Source organism: Leuresthes tenuis, unplaced genomic scaffold, assembly GCF_036924035.1.
Source record: "Leuresthes tenuis unplaced genomic scaffold, fLeuTen1.0.hap1 SCAF_17, whole genome shotgun sequence".
In the NCBI taxonomy this organism is placed as follows: Eukaryota; Metazoa; Chordata; class Actinopteri; order Atheriniformes; family Atherinopsidae; genus Leuresthes; species Leuresthes tenuis.
Genome location: NW_027325371.1, coordinates 19,216,315 through 19,233,192, shown reverse-complemented (window position 1 = coordinate 19,233,192; position 16,878 = coordinate 19,216,315). Strand labels below are relative to the sequence as shown.

The window sequence follows — 16,878 nt, the reverse complement described above, 5'->3', positions numbered from 1 at the left end:
AACGAAGGACAGGTGAGTTTTATCTTCCTCTGGGAGCGTGTGCAGTTATAAAGCAGGAACATGACAGAAAAAAATGTTCCCACTCCATTTGTGTGGGGCGGCTGTAGCTCAGGAGGAAGAGCAGTCGCACACCAATCGGAAGGTCGGTGGTTCGACTCTGGCTTCCCCAGAATACATGTCGAAGCGTCCTTGGGCAAGACACTGAACCCCACGTTGCTCCCCCAGTGTATCATTGGGGGTATGAATGTGTGTGAATGCTTAGAAAGCACGTAGTTATCCCCTAAGACGTGCTGTATGAATGTGTGTGAGTGGGGTGAATGCGGCATGTAGTGAAGCGCTTTGAGTGGTCAGCTAGACTAGAAAAGCGCTATACAAGTACAAGTCCATTTACCATTTACCATTTATTCATGATTTTTAGACAACAGGGTAATAATGAGGCGCCGATCAAGCAACATTTTGGTCTGTCCAAAATATAATAACAAATAAATCAACAATTGCCACACACCCTCAATTTATGGTGTCTATCAGTTTTTTCATCTGCTCATGTTCAACTCTCCCTTCTGCAGCAACCACAGCCTCTCAAAGGCCATTTTAAACAGATGTCTTCCTTCGCTTTAATTATCATTTTTGAAAACGAACCACAAATTCTCAATAGGATTTAAATCAGGTGCAGGAAGGAGTCGGGTCATTGTAGAGATGTCTTTGAGGCCCTTTCTGGCAAGACAAGCAGTGGAGTACTTCAATGCATGTGCAGGAGCATTGCCCGGCATGCGAATTCTTGAAAGCTGTGAACTGCTTCCTGTACCAATGCTTAAGTAAAGTGTCTTCCACTGGCAGCAGGATTGGGAGCCATAAAACCTTTGTAATCTATCTGCTTGTATTTCTTGGTCTAATCCTGACGCGCCAACTTGGAATCTTATTCAGTGCTGGCTGTGTTTCAGTCTTTTTTTTTAATAATGACCATGCGCTTTTCATGTGCACTTGATTCCTTTCTCTTCTGAGCTCTCCTCTTAGCTTCTGAAATATGGTGGCATTTGGTGGATAATTAGCCGCTAACTTCATATTTAACTTTTTCACACGTCTCCACACACCCTGCTGACTATTTTCAACCAACACTTTTGTTGCCCACCTCTCAAAAAGCTCAGCTTCTCAAAACTGCTGCCTCTGTCTCTATTTATTAAACACTGAAGCCATGACACCAATACACAACACCTGAAAGGTCTTTAAAACCAATAAATATTCAAGTTAATATGGTTTCAAGAAATAATGGTGTGGCCAGAATAATCATTTGCCTAATAACTGTGCATGCTGTGTAGTCCCATGCTAAGCAAAGACAGGAGGAAAAGAAAAAGGAGGTGAGCTGGAGAGGGGGAAAGTGAGGCAGCTCAGGGAGGGTGAGGTGCAGAAGTGAAAGTTATAGAGTGAGTTAAATGGCCAGGGTAAATTGAGACCAACAGGGTTGGAAAATAGGACACATAAATTTAGGACTCTACATTTTTCTCTACCTCTTCCTATTTCTCCCCCTCTCTCTGCGGAGAAGGGGAACACACACACACAGAGAGGGCTGTCACATTTTCTAAACCAGGACAATGAGGAGGTAAGAACACACTGGTAATGGGACATTTCTATCACCACAAATCAAGCTTCTTTCTACTGATTTGGATGTTTGCTTCTGAACCTACAGTTGGTCCTTCGGGTGAGGAAAGTGGTGCCGCAAGTGTCAAGATGTGCCACGTCCAATTTTGGGCCTCTAATGTTGACCATTTAAGTCAGTTGTTCATGATTATTATTATTAGGAACATATTACAAGTCGGTTACGCTGTTTTACCGGACACAAACCCTGCGAACGAACTAATCAATTAAAGAGAGCGATTCCTAAGGGACTGGAATAGTCTCTAAAGGAAAAAAAGAACACTGAGAGACATGAGGCAGAGAAACACTCACTTTTAATTCTCTTATCGTTTACAAATGCTCCTAATTGTGTCTATGTTTTAGCAAGGACGTGGTGCTGCCAAGCTGAACAGCACATTACATTAATAGAGTACTGGAACTTAGTGATTACTACAACAATAGGTGCTATTGTAGGACATTAATTGGGAATATAAATGCAGACACATTTATGTTCAACCCACTGGACTAAAACCTCAAGAGGACGTGGGCAGCATATTCCAAAGAGGAAATATTGCCCACAGAAGTAGAGGTTTTTGTTGACCAAAAAAATAAAAAGAAACACTCCCCTTAACTATAGGGTAAAATACTGAGGACAAGGAAAACATGTTTCTATAGAAAATTAGGTATGGACACTAATTGTTCCACTGATTGAACCCCTGTACTGTGATTAAATGGTTCGACTGGCTTACCCCCCCCCACCCCATGCACAATAATTATCTCCGGACACAGTTCCAACACCGGCTCTACACTATCATCGAGCCCGTTTCCTCTGAAGGATTAGCACACGTGTGAATACACAAAAACACGCATGCGCACACGCAGGGACGGCTGCACTCAGACACAAAATCGCTCTCTTTCTTCTCACAAAGGGCTTGGACACCCACAGGCAAACGACCACATTTGAAACGATGAAAGGCCTGAATTATTTGGGCAAAAGTTAATTGATCGTGTCCTGCTGGCTTGTCCTGGAGAAGTCTGCCAGTAACACAAAAGATGTCAGATTTTCGTGGCTGTGTGTGAAAGAGCCTGAGTGCATCTTGTGTAGCAGTGTGATGGTGATGTTGCAACTGCTCTTCGCTGTAGACGTAGTTTCGAGTTTCTTCCAACAACTGTTGAACGTCTTTACATTATCAAACCTTGAAACTTACAGCCTACTGTGCATTTAGTAAAACACATATGTGTGGGTGTGTGCCCGCTTGTGCCGTTTTTCTGCGTCGCCCTGCATATGTTGCAAATGTGCAAATGTTATTCATATTTTATTACAGTTTCCCTCAGGTCATCCGAGTTGGATGAGTTCCTTTTTTTCATTAATTGCTGACGATTTCAAATTTAAATCCTGCACACAAATGGATGTTATCCATCTCCTAATCTACAGCAGCAGCCTCCTTTCACAGATTAGCTTTCTGTAGTTATTGTGTAGTGGCCCCGGGGTGATCAACGACAACTGCAGCTATTTGTACCACTACAAAGCCATACCTTCTAGACAAGCAAGGGAAAATAGCTTACTATGTCTTGATATTATGAGCATTAGCCAAGGCTTTAGATCATACTGATTACTGCAGTCCAACAGACACTGGAGCGACAGCAAGCAGGGTGGTGCTGGAAACCGCTACTGAGAAAAGACTGGCAACTACATCCATGTTGGCTAGGTAACGAATCACACAAGAACACACACACAGATGCCCAAGGACCCACACACACTAAACTGTTGGATGAGTTCCTCTGCCTTCTCCATCTTTTCCTCCTCCTTTATCTTATCCTGTCTTTCACAGGGCACTCTCCTTCTTCAACGCTCCTCCATTTAGGTTGCGACTTCCAGAGCAAGGAGGCAACTTCTGTTTTTTAAGTATCATCGGTTTGCGGATAGATGGCAATATACCTGCTGTGAACACAGGCTCTATGTCCCTCAGCCTTCCCCTCTCTCCTTCTCTCTTCCCAGTCATGCAGCCATGCACTCAGTGCATTCATCCTCTTACTTACCGCCCAACACTCCCTCACTGATCTTATTCATTGATATAGATGCGAGAGTCCTTTGCCTCCATCCATCTCTCTCCCTTCCCCTCCTCCCCCTTCTTCTTCATTTCTTGTTAATATTGGAACTGCCTGGCATCCTCCTTCTATCCCTTCCATCTATTCAAAGGGGACATTTGAAAAAAAACTTTTTCGTTTGGATGTCTGAAGTCACTGCAAACTCCAAACCTCAGAACAAACACGACCATGACTCTTTGTTTGGGGCCACTCTAGGCCTGGAAATATGTCATTCCTGGTGCTGTTCAGACTTCTCTATCACACTTTCAGCTCAGAGTAGAGTTATCCAACCCTTTCATCTTTATCTTCACCCAACTTCAAATTCAGGATGATGCATTCACTGTACGTGTAAAGTGGGGAAATGGAATTCTTGCTGAGGAATGTGCTAATAATGCTCTACCAGCACATTGCTTAATGTTTTATATCCAGTTTTATATCCAACTGATGACTTCTAACTGGTGCTCTATACATTTTTACCAATTTTTTTTACCAGCCAGCTAGTACCTGACTTCAGCTTTCCTATTTGTGGAATGGTGTTTTAGCAATGTCAGCCAATTCAACACATGATTAGTGATAAATTCTGCCTAAAAATGTGACCAGTACCAAAAGTCCATGGTTGTACTACAAAAAAGGGAAATGTCAGTAAATGAGAATAAAACTTCTAGTAAAGTATAAGTTTATTGTGTCTAGTCAGCTCTTTTTGATGTGTGTGCTAGTGTGAGCTCCCAGGTATGGTACCGAATGCTCTTTTACATAGTAAGAATGTATTTCAAGGGTTAATGAGGGTAATTTGGGTCCAAATTATGTTTGCATAGTAGCTCGAAGCTTTAGGACACCCTGAGGAAACGGGGTGGGTACCGTGAAGAAAGATTAAAATTCATGGTTCGAAAGGGAATTGTTGTACTAGACTCTGTGGTATCTTAACAAAACCATGTCAGGTCAGAGACATTTCATTAAGACTTGAGGAAATTATGTTAGATTGTGAAAAATGTGCATAATATGTTGTTAACTCATGCACTTTCAAGCTTATACAAGTTAATCTTCTTCACAGAAAGTTCATTCACATTTCCCACCGGCAAGCTGCATTCAGACATGTGACGGATGTAGTAGATGTATTCAGACTTTTTAATCTCTAAACCACTGCTGCAGTTCTGTTCCATCCCCTTGAGGAAACTGTCTAAAATATCTAGCTTTGTTCTTCTTACAAACGTCAGAAGACTCAGAGTTAATAAAGTTGATTGAGAAATGGATGTGTTGGATACTTAGAACTTTCTAAGTGTTGTTTTATGTTAGTGAGACTGTAGAGACTGCATGTCTTACGGGTACGTAATGGTCTGCTTATCTTTGTGTTTTAACACATACAGAGAAAAGGCTTAATACTTAGGAGACCAGAAAAATAGTATTCCAATCATGATCCAACCTCACTCTTCCAGCAGCACTACAGTAGAGCACTCCAGAGGGTATATTTTATGGAATTATCTTATCCAAGTCCTCCAAATTCTTCCCCTTTTAAGCCCTAACTAGAAATCCAAACGTTGTATTCTCCGCCTTCTGTGTCGCTCCCTCTTATAATTTTTTCTTGGATGTGTAATGAAAAAGGAGGGGCTGTCTTGTCAACTGTAATAGCAGCATTTGGCCTTCACTCTTGACGGGTGCGCACATTTGTGTGTGTTTGTGTGTGTGAGATGGTGCAAGGCTACAAGATAAACACCTCATATTGCAATCTCCATTTCCCATCCTTTGTCAGTCCATTTCCTTGAGACGATCACTCAGGGAAAAAAAATACTGCAGCAGTCCATTTTTGTTCAACTCCGCGACTCTCCCCCTCACTCTGTCTTCCACACCTACTCTCTTTCGCTTTTTCTCAATCTGTACTGTCCATTTGGAAGAAAAGTATTCTGTTTCTCTCACTCCTCTATTCATCTCAAAGCCTCTACTTCTCACTTTCAAAGAGATTCTTTCTCCCTCCCCTCTTTCCTCCCAGTTTGATTATTGTCAAACTGGCTGCTTTTCGGCCCCTGCACCTCTCCACTCATCTGCCCAAGTCCGGCGTCTCCTCTCAAAGCTGCTTTCACTCAAAGCACACATTTTTTCCGCCCAATATCACTCTCTTCTCGCTATCTCAATCACTCCACTTTACCGCAAGTCTCTTTCTCTCCCTTTTCTCTGATCCCTCTCTACGGTATTTTCGCCACTCCATTGTCTCAGTCCATTAGGCAGACACAAATCCGTTTGGAGACTGAGCCTTAGCACAACCCTGTCCTCTCTACAGGGTGCAGCCAGGAGGAAGCTCTCGGGAGAGGCAAACTCTGGCTCGAAGCTGGGGAAATCTATTTAAACCTTTGCCACAAAAGGCTGCCCTTTCCTGTTGCCTGCTGCACTTAGGGCACGTGTGCTTAATAAATAATACTGTCCCTGCACACACAAACGCACAAGCAGGCCCACGTACATATCTCTCGACTCCCAGCTGCTGCCTTCCTCCTCCCACATGCCTGCATTTCTTGATGCTGTAAAACACAAACATCCATTCTAAAGCAGAATGCAGAGCAAATGCTCGAGGAGGGTAGGTGTGCTTCAGAAGATCTATATGTTTTTAACAGCGTTCAGGGTTGGAGGACAAAGGTATATGTGTTTGCAACACAAGTGTGGAGGAAACAGAAAACTCAGAAGGTCTATCTGTAGATGAGGAATTGTACTGCAAGCAGATGTGTGCTGCACAGCCGTCTCTGCGCATGGAAAAAATACATTTTTAAACTGGAGCGGATGGTTTTCTGCCATTTCTCCCCTTAGAGTTGTAATGAGAAGAAACAGAAAGAAGAGCTTCATTGGTGGCCGCTGGTCTCGCCATGTCACTGCAGCTCATGTCTCTGCTGGTACAAAGACTTGTTGACACCAGCGGGTCGGCAGACGAATGCAAGGATGACAGCACGGAAACAAGGATAGCAGAGATAAGCCTGAGACTATGTGGTGGTACTCACTTGACTGTGGGAGTGCCTGATGCCTGCAGGGATGCAACGCTGGTGATTCGAAAGGCTTGTGCCAAGTGCTGCTACAAGCATTGTAAGCGAAGCAACACGCACACAATTCAGTTTGACAACACATGATGTCACCTCATTTAAAGTAAATGAGAAGCAGGACTACATGTGTTAGTTCTGCCTGAAGCCCTGAATCGCATAAATACTGGCAAATTGTCAAGGGTGGCGGAAACTGTTATGAGTGTCTTTGTCAAGGTTTCACTTTCTCTGCATGGACAGATAACTTTTCTTTGACTGCTTATTTTTCAGCTCAGTTAGATTTCTGCTCAAAGTATCAATTGAATGAGCTGATTTTGTACAATGCCCAAACCCAGATCCCAGGCGGACACAGATAAAGCAGCAGCAGATTGCTTTATCCCATTAGGCGAGGCCCAGTAAATAGGCAGAGATCTAGCCCTCCGTCCTGGTGCAGTCTCCAGCTGATCCCGTCACTGGCATCAGCCCGGTTGGCAGTTTGTCTTTCAAGTGACGCACCCCAGCTTACACTGCCTGTCTGTCTCTCTGCACACAGTGTTAATCGACAACAGTATGGTCATACAGGAGGAGTTGAGAAACACCCCACTGCAGTCAAACCGCTGAATTTGATTTTTGTTTTTTTTTGTTTCATTTTCATGTATAAATAGTGCTTTTACACTTAAAGAGTGCATAAAACAAGTGCTCCTGTTTGTTATATTCTCTTTTATAGCCATCGCTGTAAAGGGGAGGCATGCTGAATCTAACAGGTCAGGAACACGGTTATATCCAACTGAGGTTAACATAATGTGAAAAATAAAAAGTTTCAAGTTTTTTTTTGTTTTTTTTTATAAGCAATAGTTCAACTTTTGGCCATTAAAAAAACACTTTGTATGGATGTAACGAGGGGTAACAGTGGCACAAGCATGACTACCAGAAAACTTGAGCCAGTCAAAGTAAAATTTCTCTGAGATTTAAGGTGGGAGGATTTCTCACCTATGCTGGGTATCAAATAAAACTGGAAGTGTAAGTGTTGTTTTGTTATCACAGAAATCACAGCTAATAGTAGGACTCCACATTCATCATTGCTGCCCAACAATTTCCATTCACCGTCTCTAATATAAGGGCCCTCTTAGTCTTCGACCACTTAAAGCACCTGCACATACCTCCTCACTCAGTTACTGTGAACTTTTGTTTTTACAGAACCTTTGCTCTTAGGCACAAGTGTCCTACCTTGGCAGCCATGATCATGGAAGAGCCCCCACGTACTCCGAGGATTGGGATATGGGTTTGGGCTGAAATGAAGTCCAGGATCTGTGCAATGGCCTCCTGATCAGTGTCATCTCCAAACACCACGCCCTGCAGCCAGTGCTCGGTCATTAGGTCACAGATGCTCTTGATGATGCTTTTAGGGTCAGTCTCATTCATGGTCAGCACTTCCACATTGGGTGCAATGTGAAGGAAGTCCTCCTTTTCTCGTGCCCCTGCCAGCGCCACCTCGCTTGAGTTGCCCACCAGGACAACAGCGATGCTGAGGCCACGTAAGATGTTGGGTAGGGCCATGTGGTGCGGAGGGGGCTGGGGGATGGGAACGTAGTGGCCACCATGGCCGCCACCGCCTCCCCCGCCCTTCTCTCTCCGTGAGTGGCAGGCCGGGGGTAAGTGAAGAAGGCAGAGCAGTAGAAAAAGAAGGGGCAGGCAGAGAGAGGTGCTTGTGCGGCGGTGAAGGGATGGAGGGAGGGGTGGATGTAGGGTTCGAACTTCTTCTTGCTCCTGAGCAACCAAGTGGGTGAAGAAGCAGGCCCCAGCGTGGCAGCGAGGTGGGGAGGAGCTTTGTTGTCCGCAGACAGGCATGGTGTAGCAGTGGGAGAGTAATACCTGAAAAGATGGATGGCGATAGAAAAGAAGAGAAGAGAAAAGAAAAAGGAGAGAAGAAGGAGATGAAGAGAAGGAAATAGAAGTTAACTTTTAAAAATATAACACTTATTGAATACTTATTGAATGAACTGCAGAGAGGCTACATGCATCATATGAATCAGTGCATATCGATGTCAGTTCACAGAAATTGGAGCAGTGAAGGGAGAGGAAGGAGAAGTGGGAAATCTTGAATAAACGGAGGCTTTAAGCATCCACAGGCGAACACATAAATAGCCTTTAAACACAAGCACAGATACACAGTATAATGGTGTGTCATTTCTGTTTAATCTTGTATGAATCAATAATTCAGAAGAAGTTAATCTCATACATCTTGTGACCTCATAAGTGAGATGCTAGTTTTTTAACAGAAGGAGAGGACAGGAGGATGCAAGGGAAGAAGAAAAGGAGGGAGCAACACGGCGAAGGAAGGAGGAAAGAACAAAGTAAGTGAATGCAAATGACAGAGAGGGCAGATTGAGGGAAAGATGGCTCCACAGCAACTCAGGCTGACTGACAAACTGTCTGGAGCAAGATGAGTGACACACCAACCCGAGATGCAGACAAACTGACTGACGCCGAAATTGATTAAGTGACTGACGGGAGAAGCGCTCTGGACATCTCACAAGGCTTTGATATGATACCCGCTCTCCTCATCCAACCCCTATTGGCCTAGTTTACCACTCACAGCCATTTGCTGTCCAGCCCTCCTTCCTTCCTGATCCCCCCCAACGTTCTACTTGACCGTATCTTTCGCTCGCTGTCAGACTGACTCCCTCTGCTCTGTGCTTATTTATAGAGCTTTTCATTAATGGGGATGCAGAAGGGTGGGAGGGCCAGGTGAACCAGAGAAAAGAGTTAAAGGAAGAAGAGGAAGAAGGAAAATGAGCACAATCCAGAAAAGACAAGAGATGTTGGCGGGAAAACAGCTGGAGACTAGCAGGCAATAAAAGGTTGCTCTCTGAGAAAAATGCTTGTGATCTTTGTCTGTTTACATCTGACTGTGTAGGAGGGCATATGTCCTCCTGGGTTTATCAGCATATAGTCGGAGTAGGCGTAGGAGGGAATAGTTCACTGTGGGCAGAGTTAGCAGGGATGCTGGGGTTGTAGTTGCTCATAAACTTGAGTGGTGCATTCTGGGTATGTCTCAAACATGACTGTTGCTAACAAGGCAGATGGAAGGTACTATGATGAACAAAAAGCTTTAAACAATATCTACATCACAAAAGTGACAGTTAATAAGTCGACATAATGACAGAGAGGAGGAAAACGCAAGAAAAAGATTGAAAGAGGGATAAAGGGATGTATGATAAGATGACAAAACAACTTCTTTAGGGAAAACTAATTGCTGGAGATTTGCCAGCTCTAATTACAGGTCCCTGTGTTGATGGTCGATTGCACACCACTCTGCATGAAAGATGGAGAGGTGGGAGGGAATGAAGGAGGGGGTAATGATAAGAAGCACGAAGACACAGAGTGGGAACCAGGGGTTGAGGGAAGGAAACGAGGAGACAAGAGTGTAAATTTGTAAAAAGGAGTGTAGAGGAGAGAAAGTCGGGGATAAGGATGGAGGAAGAGAGGAAGAGCAACACCAAGAAAGAAAGAAAGAAAGAAAGAAAGAAAGAAAGAAAGAAAGAAAGAAAGAAAGAAAGAAAGAAAGAAAGAAAGAAAGAAAGAAAGAAAGAAAGAAAGAAAGAAAGAAAGAAAGAAAGAAAGGAGTAGCAAGAGTTATAAAGTGAGACAGAGAGAGGAAGAGATGTCCTCTTTGAATCTGGACTTCTCTGGCAGCACTCTGTTTCCATGGCAACAATTAAAATAGGTCTACATGCGCACATGACACAGTTGATGGACATAGAGATATACACATACACACCAGACATTCTGTAATAAGCATTGATCATGTAAGTGCAGCAATGTAGTCCAAAGTGTACTCACTCTCACACAGAGATTAGCATGGAGACCTCTGACAAATTTTTCATATGCACACACACACACACATATACAAACTTGTCATTCTTCATCCATGCACTAACATCACATTTGCCACCGTGTTCTGTGGCTTTCTCTCCCTCACACACATGCACGCAGCACCCTGCAGCTGCACACACATACACACGCACACCAGCACTCAAAAACAGACTCACGCCCCCGGGATACAGATTATATTAGCCAACGCACTGTGTAACTTCAATGATCATTCAGAAAGATGAGGCCATTAAAAAGTCCCATAGCGAGTCAAAGTATGTCTCATGAAGAAACACAAAAGGCGTGTAATAAACTATACATCGCACAAGTGATGTTATGACACTAAATGACCCCATTTCCCCGTTCAGCCAGCCCTCACATCTCACCCACCATTTGTTCCATTACCCACACAGCGCACATAGCAGCCATATCAGTTACACACACGTGGACTGCAGATAGTCTTTGCCAGATCAAGACCACAGAGGTCCCAATCCCTACACTCCCTTTTCTGCGGAAAAGGGAATGTTTGCCTAATGGACATGCACAAGCATTACTTACAATGACAAAGTGTGCTTCTACACTCGTTTGATAGCGGGAATACATTCACCAATAAAATAGTCTTCTTGGAGGAAGCCTTTTTACACTATGTCCACCATCACGTCCAGAGCCACTTTCAAATCACTCATGAAAACTACAAAAGCAACTTCCCTGCCAGAGCTGAGACAAGAAAGAGAAACGTGAGGGAACCGTAAGCACATTTGACTGGACAATGGTCACTTTTCACACAACCAAATTCAAAAGCAAAGACAGCCAGCAGAGCGTTGCTCTGTCCTTCAATAAAACAGAAGCAGGATTTGTATCAGGATTTTGAAGACAAACATGAAGTAGTAGCTATAATCTAAGCTGCTCCGTTATCAAGACACAAATTCACAGCGCTGTGATTTCGATGCAGCACTTTTGGAAGAATATGGCAGCATGCAAGAACTTCCCACTGGCGACAGTAGCTATACGACATATTTGTGCTTTTTCAAACACTTGACAGCAAAACAGAAAATCCAGAGATATCTATTTGGAAGAAATTTACATTCATTTGCAAGAAAACATCTGTTCAGATTCTACATAACTGTGATTTGAAATACTGATTGGACATAGGACATTTTAAAGCTCCTGGAAACTTGAAAATATGAGACTGTCCTCCAATCGAATATGTCTCGACTCGACATTAGTTCATGCTGGCCGAAACAGCCTTTAAGTACGTTTGTAGAATAGGAAATCTCTAGTGGTCATGAGAGTGATCACTGTGCACTAAAGACTGTGAGAGTGATCAGTGTTTAGTGCACTAAACTAGTGATGTCATTGGCTTAACCCAGCCAGGAAGTGACAAGTGACAACTCTACCTCCTTAGAAGGATGTTACAGCTTCTTAAGGGAAACACTTAAGAATTACTTCTCTGATGTGGAAGCACTCCTACTCCTGCTTGTAGGGGCTGTACTTGAAAGGATTGCATTATCAAAACATATGAAGAAACTACGTATATGATCAAACTTGGTGGAAAACACACAAAAACCTATAAGGTTGAAGGGGGGGTGGTCCTTCTTACATACTCTACAAGCCAAATTAGTGCCGGCATTAAAACTTCCTGCCTAAAATAGTTCTTTCTCACGCTGTAATAACAATTTAAAGTCAGTTAAGCTGCAGGACTTTCATCCTACAGGGCCAGGATTGAATCTCATGAGAGACCTCTTCTTTTATAGTTTTGGCCCCACTTGCTGTTCGGTTTGGTTTTATAGAACAAAACCACATGGTTCGGGTAAGGACAAGATCTTTAACTAAGTGGTACTTGTCAAAGTAACATCCTCACAAATGTCTCAGAAATCAGGCATTTACTTTAACTTGTGAATTAATTCATCTCAACATTCAAATGCAAAAATTTCTTATTAATGCGGCAAGAAGAAGGAGATTACAATATTATCTAGTCCCTAACGCCTTCTTATGACCGCCTCTGTGTTTTCTTCTGACCAGATGCCACGGGGCATCAGCCAATTAGGCGGGAAGTCAGTGTCTCCGGTGGTTACACACCCCAGCGAAAAACAAAAGCAGGTACGAAGAGGGCCAAAATGGACACTAAAAGAGAGAGTAATTACTGAACTTCAAGGCCTACACGGCTTGCTTAGTTGTCACGGGAAGTTGACAGAGCAGGGGATGCGAGGCATGACGTAGATATTACTGCACTGTAATTACCTTACCGTCCCCCCCATTTCTGAAAAAAAAAACAGGCAGCCTTCTGTTTGAGTTCAGTATCTGATATATGGGACTCAAGAGCACTCTATTCCAATCCCAACTTATTCTGCTCTCATTGTGATTAATCTGCAGGACACGAAGCATTACTGCCGAGAATGTTTTGTGCGCTTGTGGGCGGCATAAACGTGTGTGCCGTTGATGAATTTGGTTTGAAAGGTTGTGACCGGTGCCAGCAGTGGCTCGCTCGACCTAATACATTTTTAGAGCTGACATTTATGTTTTCTTGTTCAAATGAAAGCCGGCAGAAAGATGTAGCCTTGGCGGTAATCTTTAGCAACGTGCGCAACTAGATTTGAAACTGAGTCAACGGCCGACGGCACGTGACAAAATGAAAATGTTTTTCCGTCTGGGAGGGCTTTTTTAGGAGGCAAGCCCGTGCTGCCCAGGGGATGCAGCCAGGCCACAGATGAAGGAGGAAATCAGCTGGATCCTAGAGGCCCAGCCAAACCTATGATATGTGAGATTATGAGAGAAATGCCGGTCTAATGTATGAACTCAAAGTCTTCTGATAAATATTCATGGAAGACTGTCTGTGCAGTCTGCTGTGGAGGTGGAAGGTGGTGTGCGCGTGATTATGTGTTTGGACGTGTGTCTGTACATGGTGTTCTGATGCAGCTGCTCATCACCACCACCACCAATCCGCCCCCCAACAAAGCAGACCGGCCAGGCTTTGCAAAACACACATTTGCTGAGGCTTCAGGGCCAATTCCTTGGTCACAATTCCTTGGTTTCCTAATGGTCCCAATTTCAAGAAAGAGGGAACACCGTAGCGCCCATCGCTGTCTTCCTCTGAAATTTCCCCCTTGTATGTCATTTTTAAAACTCTTTGCAGATCTCACTTTCTCTGCTTTGTCATTTCGTCTCCGAACAATGCTTCCTCTCAGTCCTCCCACTTATGTCTCTCTTGTGCTCGCGCTCTCTCATCACCCTCTTCTCATTATGTGGTAAGTGTCAGGTTTGTTGAAGGCGTTAGCTGCATGAAAACTGGAGGACAAAGGCGACTGACAATTTTTCATATTTATTTCTTAGTTTGATATTAGGGAAAACGGCAGATATCTCCATATCTCTCCAGATTACTTTAGATACCTATGGTGCATGTACAGTACATGATCTTAACCACTAAGTTTGAACTGAAATAAGAGTTTTACGATGAGAGACTCACATTCCAGAGGCTGCAGGAGCAAAAAAAAGCCTTTTTGTGCTTGTCAAATCCACGCACACTTATGGCTACTTACAGAGCATAATTCTTTCGCCATTATTAGCGTGTGATTTAATTACGAAAATGAATGATGAAAAGGGGAGATCTCGTCTTTGGCTTTGAGTGTTTCTGACGAATATTTTCTCAAGTTGCTTGATGTCACACTAAAGGCTAAACCCTCAGGCGGCAACGTGCACTGACCCAGAGAACAACTGCTGACAGGTGATAAAAGAAAACGTTACCTGGACAACCTCTTTGACCACACAGCGGCGAGACACGGGGGCGGTTGTTCACACGCGCACTCGCGCGCGCTGAGGCGCTGTGGTGGGTGGAAGGACGGGAACAGAATACCCAAGCCCTAAAACGCGGCTCTTGTTTGCACGTTAAGGTCCATGTTTAAAAGCAGGTCGTAAGGTGATGCCTCCTTTTGTTGTGCTGTGACACAACACGGTTTCATGTAAAAAAAATAATAAAAAAATCTGCAAGAAGCTACAGCAGACTAAAGGTCTTTTCTGGAGAGAAGAAAATTGATATTTAGTGTTATTTCCGGTATATTATTTTCATTGTAACTATGGGCTATGGATAATTAGAGATACAGATTTGAGCTATTTATGGGTTAATTATGTCAGGAGGAAAGCAGCGGGGCCACAATCACTTCCTTTGCAAAAGGTCTATGATTACGCCTCTGCACACAATTTCCACTTTATTTATAAGTTTAGAGAGTGTGTTTGTGTGTGTAATGTGTTGAATGGTGTCATACCCTCCAGCCTCTTGCAGACTAACAGCTCCCCTGCCTTTCAGTGCCTCTGCTTTGGGCCGGTTACATCCGTGACGAGCTAGAAGAGTCCTGGGTGAGCAAACAAATTTCCCACCGCAGCATCAAAGACAACCCATTCAGAGGGCTTTATCCTTGTTATATTAAGATGTTTTTGTCTGGAAAAGAGACGAAGCGATATTAAGAGTGAATCTCCATCTGTCTTCCTCTCCAGCTGCTGTGTCTGAATACGGCGAACGGACTCATCAATACGATCCACATATGTGGATCCAGATTATTTTCCAATTCACAGTAGCTGCAGAGTGATGATGTGCTACAGGCATCATCTGGAGCAAACTATTGACTTATAATTGTAGTCATTTCGTCTCCTTCTTTTCTTTGTGGACATATGAAGGTAGCCCGTTATAGAATTTGTCTGAATGTTTTGTTTCAACAAATCTCACTCCCATGCTCCACACAGGGATCTGCATGTGTTGTCATTGGTGCAACTAAGATCTTCACGTGTGCCAACAAATGACGCAAGTGATTGAAATTCCTAAATCAGCAGCTAGATGAGTGTATGCAAAGCTAAAATAATAATCAAACAATAAAGACAATCAAGATATACTCATCTGCTGTGTGCAACTGAGGTTTAATAGGTTGTGGCTCAATTGCAGGACACACTACAGAGTGGGTAAAGATGCCAAGGGTGTATTTATAAAAAAAAACATGTAATGATTCCCTAAAGATACAGAAACCTCTTTAGGACTAAATATGACAGGGTGAAGTTGATATATGCTCATTGGCACACAGCCTAAGTCTTCACAGACGGTGGATCATGCATTAGATGCAATGTAAGTTTAGCCCTTAGACAAATCATCCTGCTTCACCCAACAACAAGACAGTATGAAGTGGTTGCCCTTAATAAATTGATGAAATTGTGTTGATAGAAATTGCAGCTGGCCTCCAGCCAAAGTTCTGTTGACAGATAGAGGAGGACGGGGAAAATCCTGTAAATGCCAAACCAAAGACTGGGTTTAAAAGCTTGAGTTAATCAGAGCCTGCTGGACACTTCCAACCATTTCAAACTTGAGTGTATAGAAGCATGCCACTTGGTCAGTTATCCTGACCAGATGGCAAGCGCTTCTGTGGCCCTCCACAAGACAGCGCACGGCAGCCTGAGCTTAAGAAACACAACTATGCACTGCACAGATTTTGACCACGTTAAAACCAAAACTGGGTTATGTCTTATATTAGGTGTATTGGAAATTATTCAAATAAAATCTTATTTATAATTAGGTCTATAGAGTTGCTTTTTGCAGTTGTGGGTAGAACCGTCATGTGTATATTCTTGTCTTTTTTGACATACTTGGGCAAGCCGACATCTAATCCTTTTTCATACATTTCTTGCAGATGAAGGTGGTGTACTTGAACAGGAGTATTTGTGTATTTGCTCCTCTGTTTGCTCTCTTTTCCCGGCTTGTCTCCCGTACTGGACAGTTTTTTTTGCACTCTCTCGGATTGTAGAAACCAACAGCTAGCTGTAGATAGCTGCAGATCCTGTTTTTTGGGGTTTCTGTTTATACCATCTCTTGAGTTGAATTCACTGGGATGACCAGTCTAGGACAAAATGACAGGTGTTTTAAAGCCATGCTGAGAGACTATATGTGGCAGGGCAAAAGTGCATGTTCTAGCTTACAAACAACACATCTATTATCAAATGATGATCACAATTAAAGTAACTATAATGCAGATACGCTTAACAGGCCCCTAGCAGCTGTTTCTGACAGCGTCCAGGCTGAAAGCTTCACAGGGAGTCCACAAGCCGCCCAAAGATGCTCCCACAGGACACAACACATTGTGAGGGGAAGAGTACAGCTTCGCCAGAGCCCCAGACTCCCTTGGCTAATTTACTGGGCAGAGACAGTCTCAATGTGAACCATTTTCTCATCATTTTGTGAAATGTAACAGCTGTTGAATGTGTACAAGTGCCTGCAGCTGTTTGATGATGTGCCGGTTCTGTAGCTTAAGGAGTCAGGCTTGGGCATGATGAATGATCA

At 43.4% G+C, this 16,878-nt stretch overlaps 1 protein-coding gene across 3 annotated transcripts in view; it reads right to left on the bottom strand.

Annotated features, from left to right (window-relative positions):
- The window catches only part of LOC140273642 (glutamate receptor ionotropic, NMDA 2B-like), a 110,361-nt gene that overhangs the window by 72,825 nt on the left and 20,658 nt on the right, over positions 1-16,878 (bottom strand). For all 3 annotated transcript variants that reach the window (XM_072369264.1, XM_072369265.1, XM_072369266.1), the window contains exon 4: positions 7,920-8,564. In XM_072369264.1, coding sequence (XP_072225365.1) covers positions 7,920-8,564 — 645 coding nt within the window. The remainder of the gene's footprint in view (positions 1-7,919; positions 8,565-16,878) is intronic.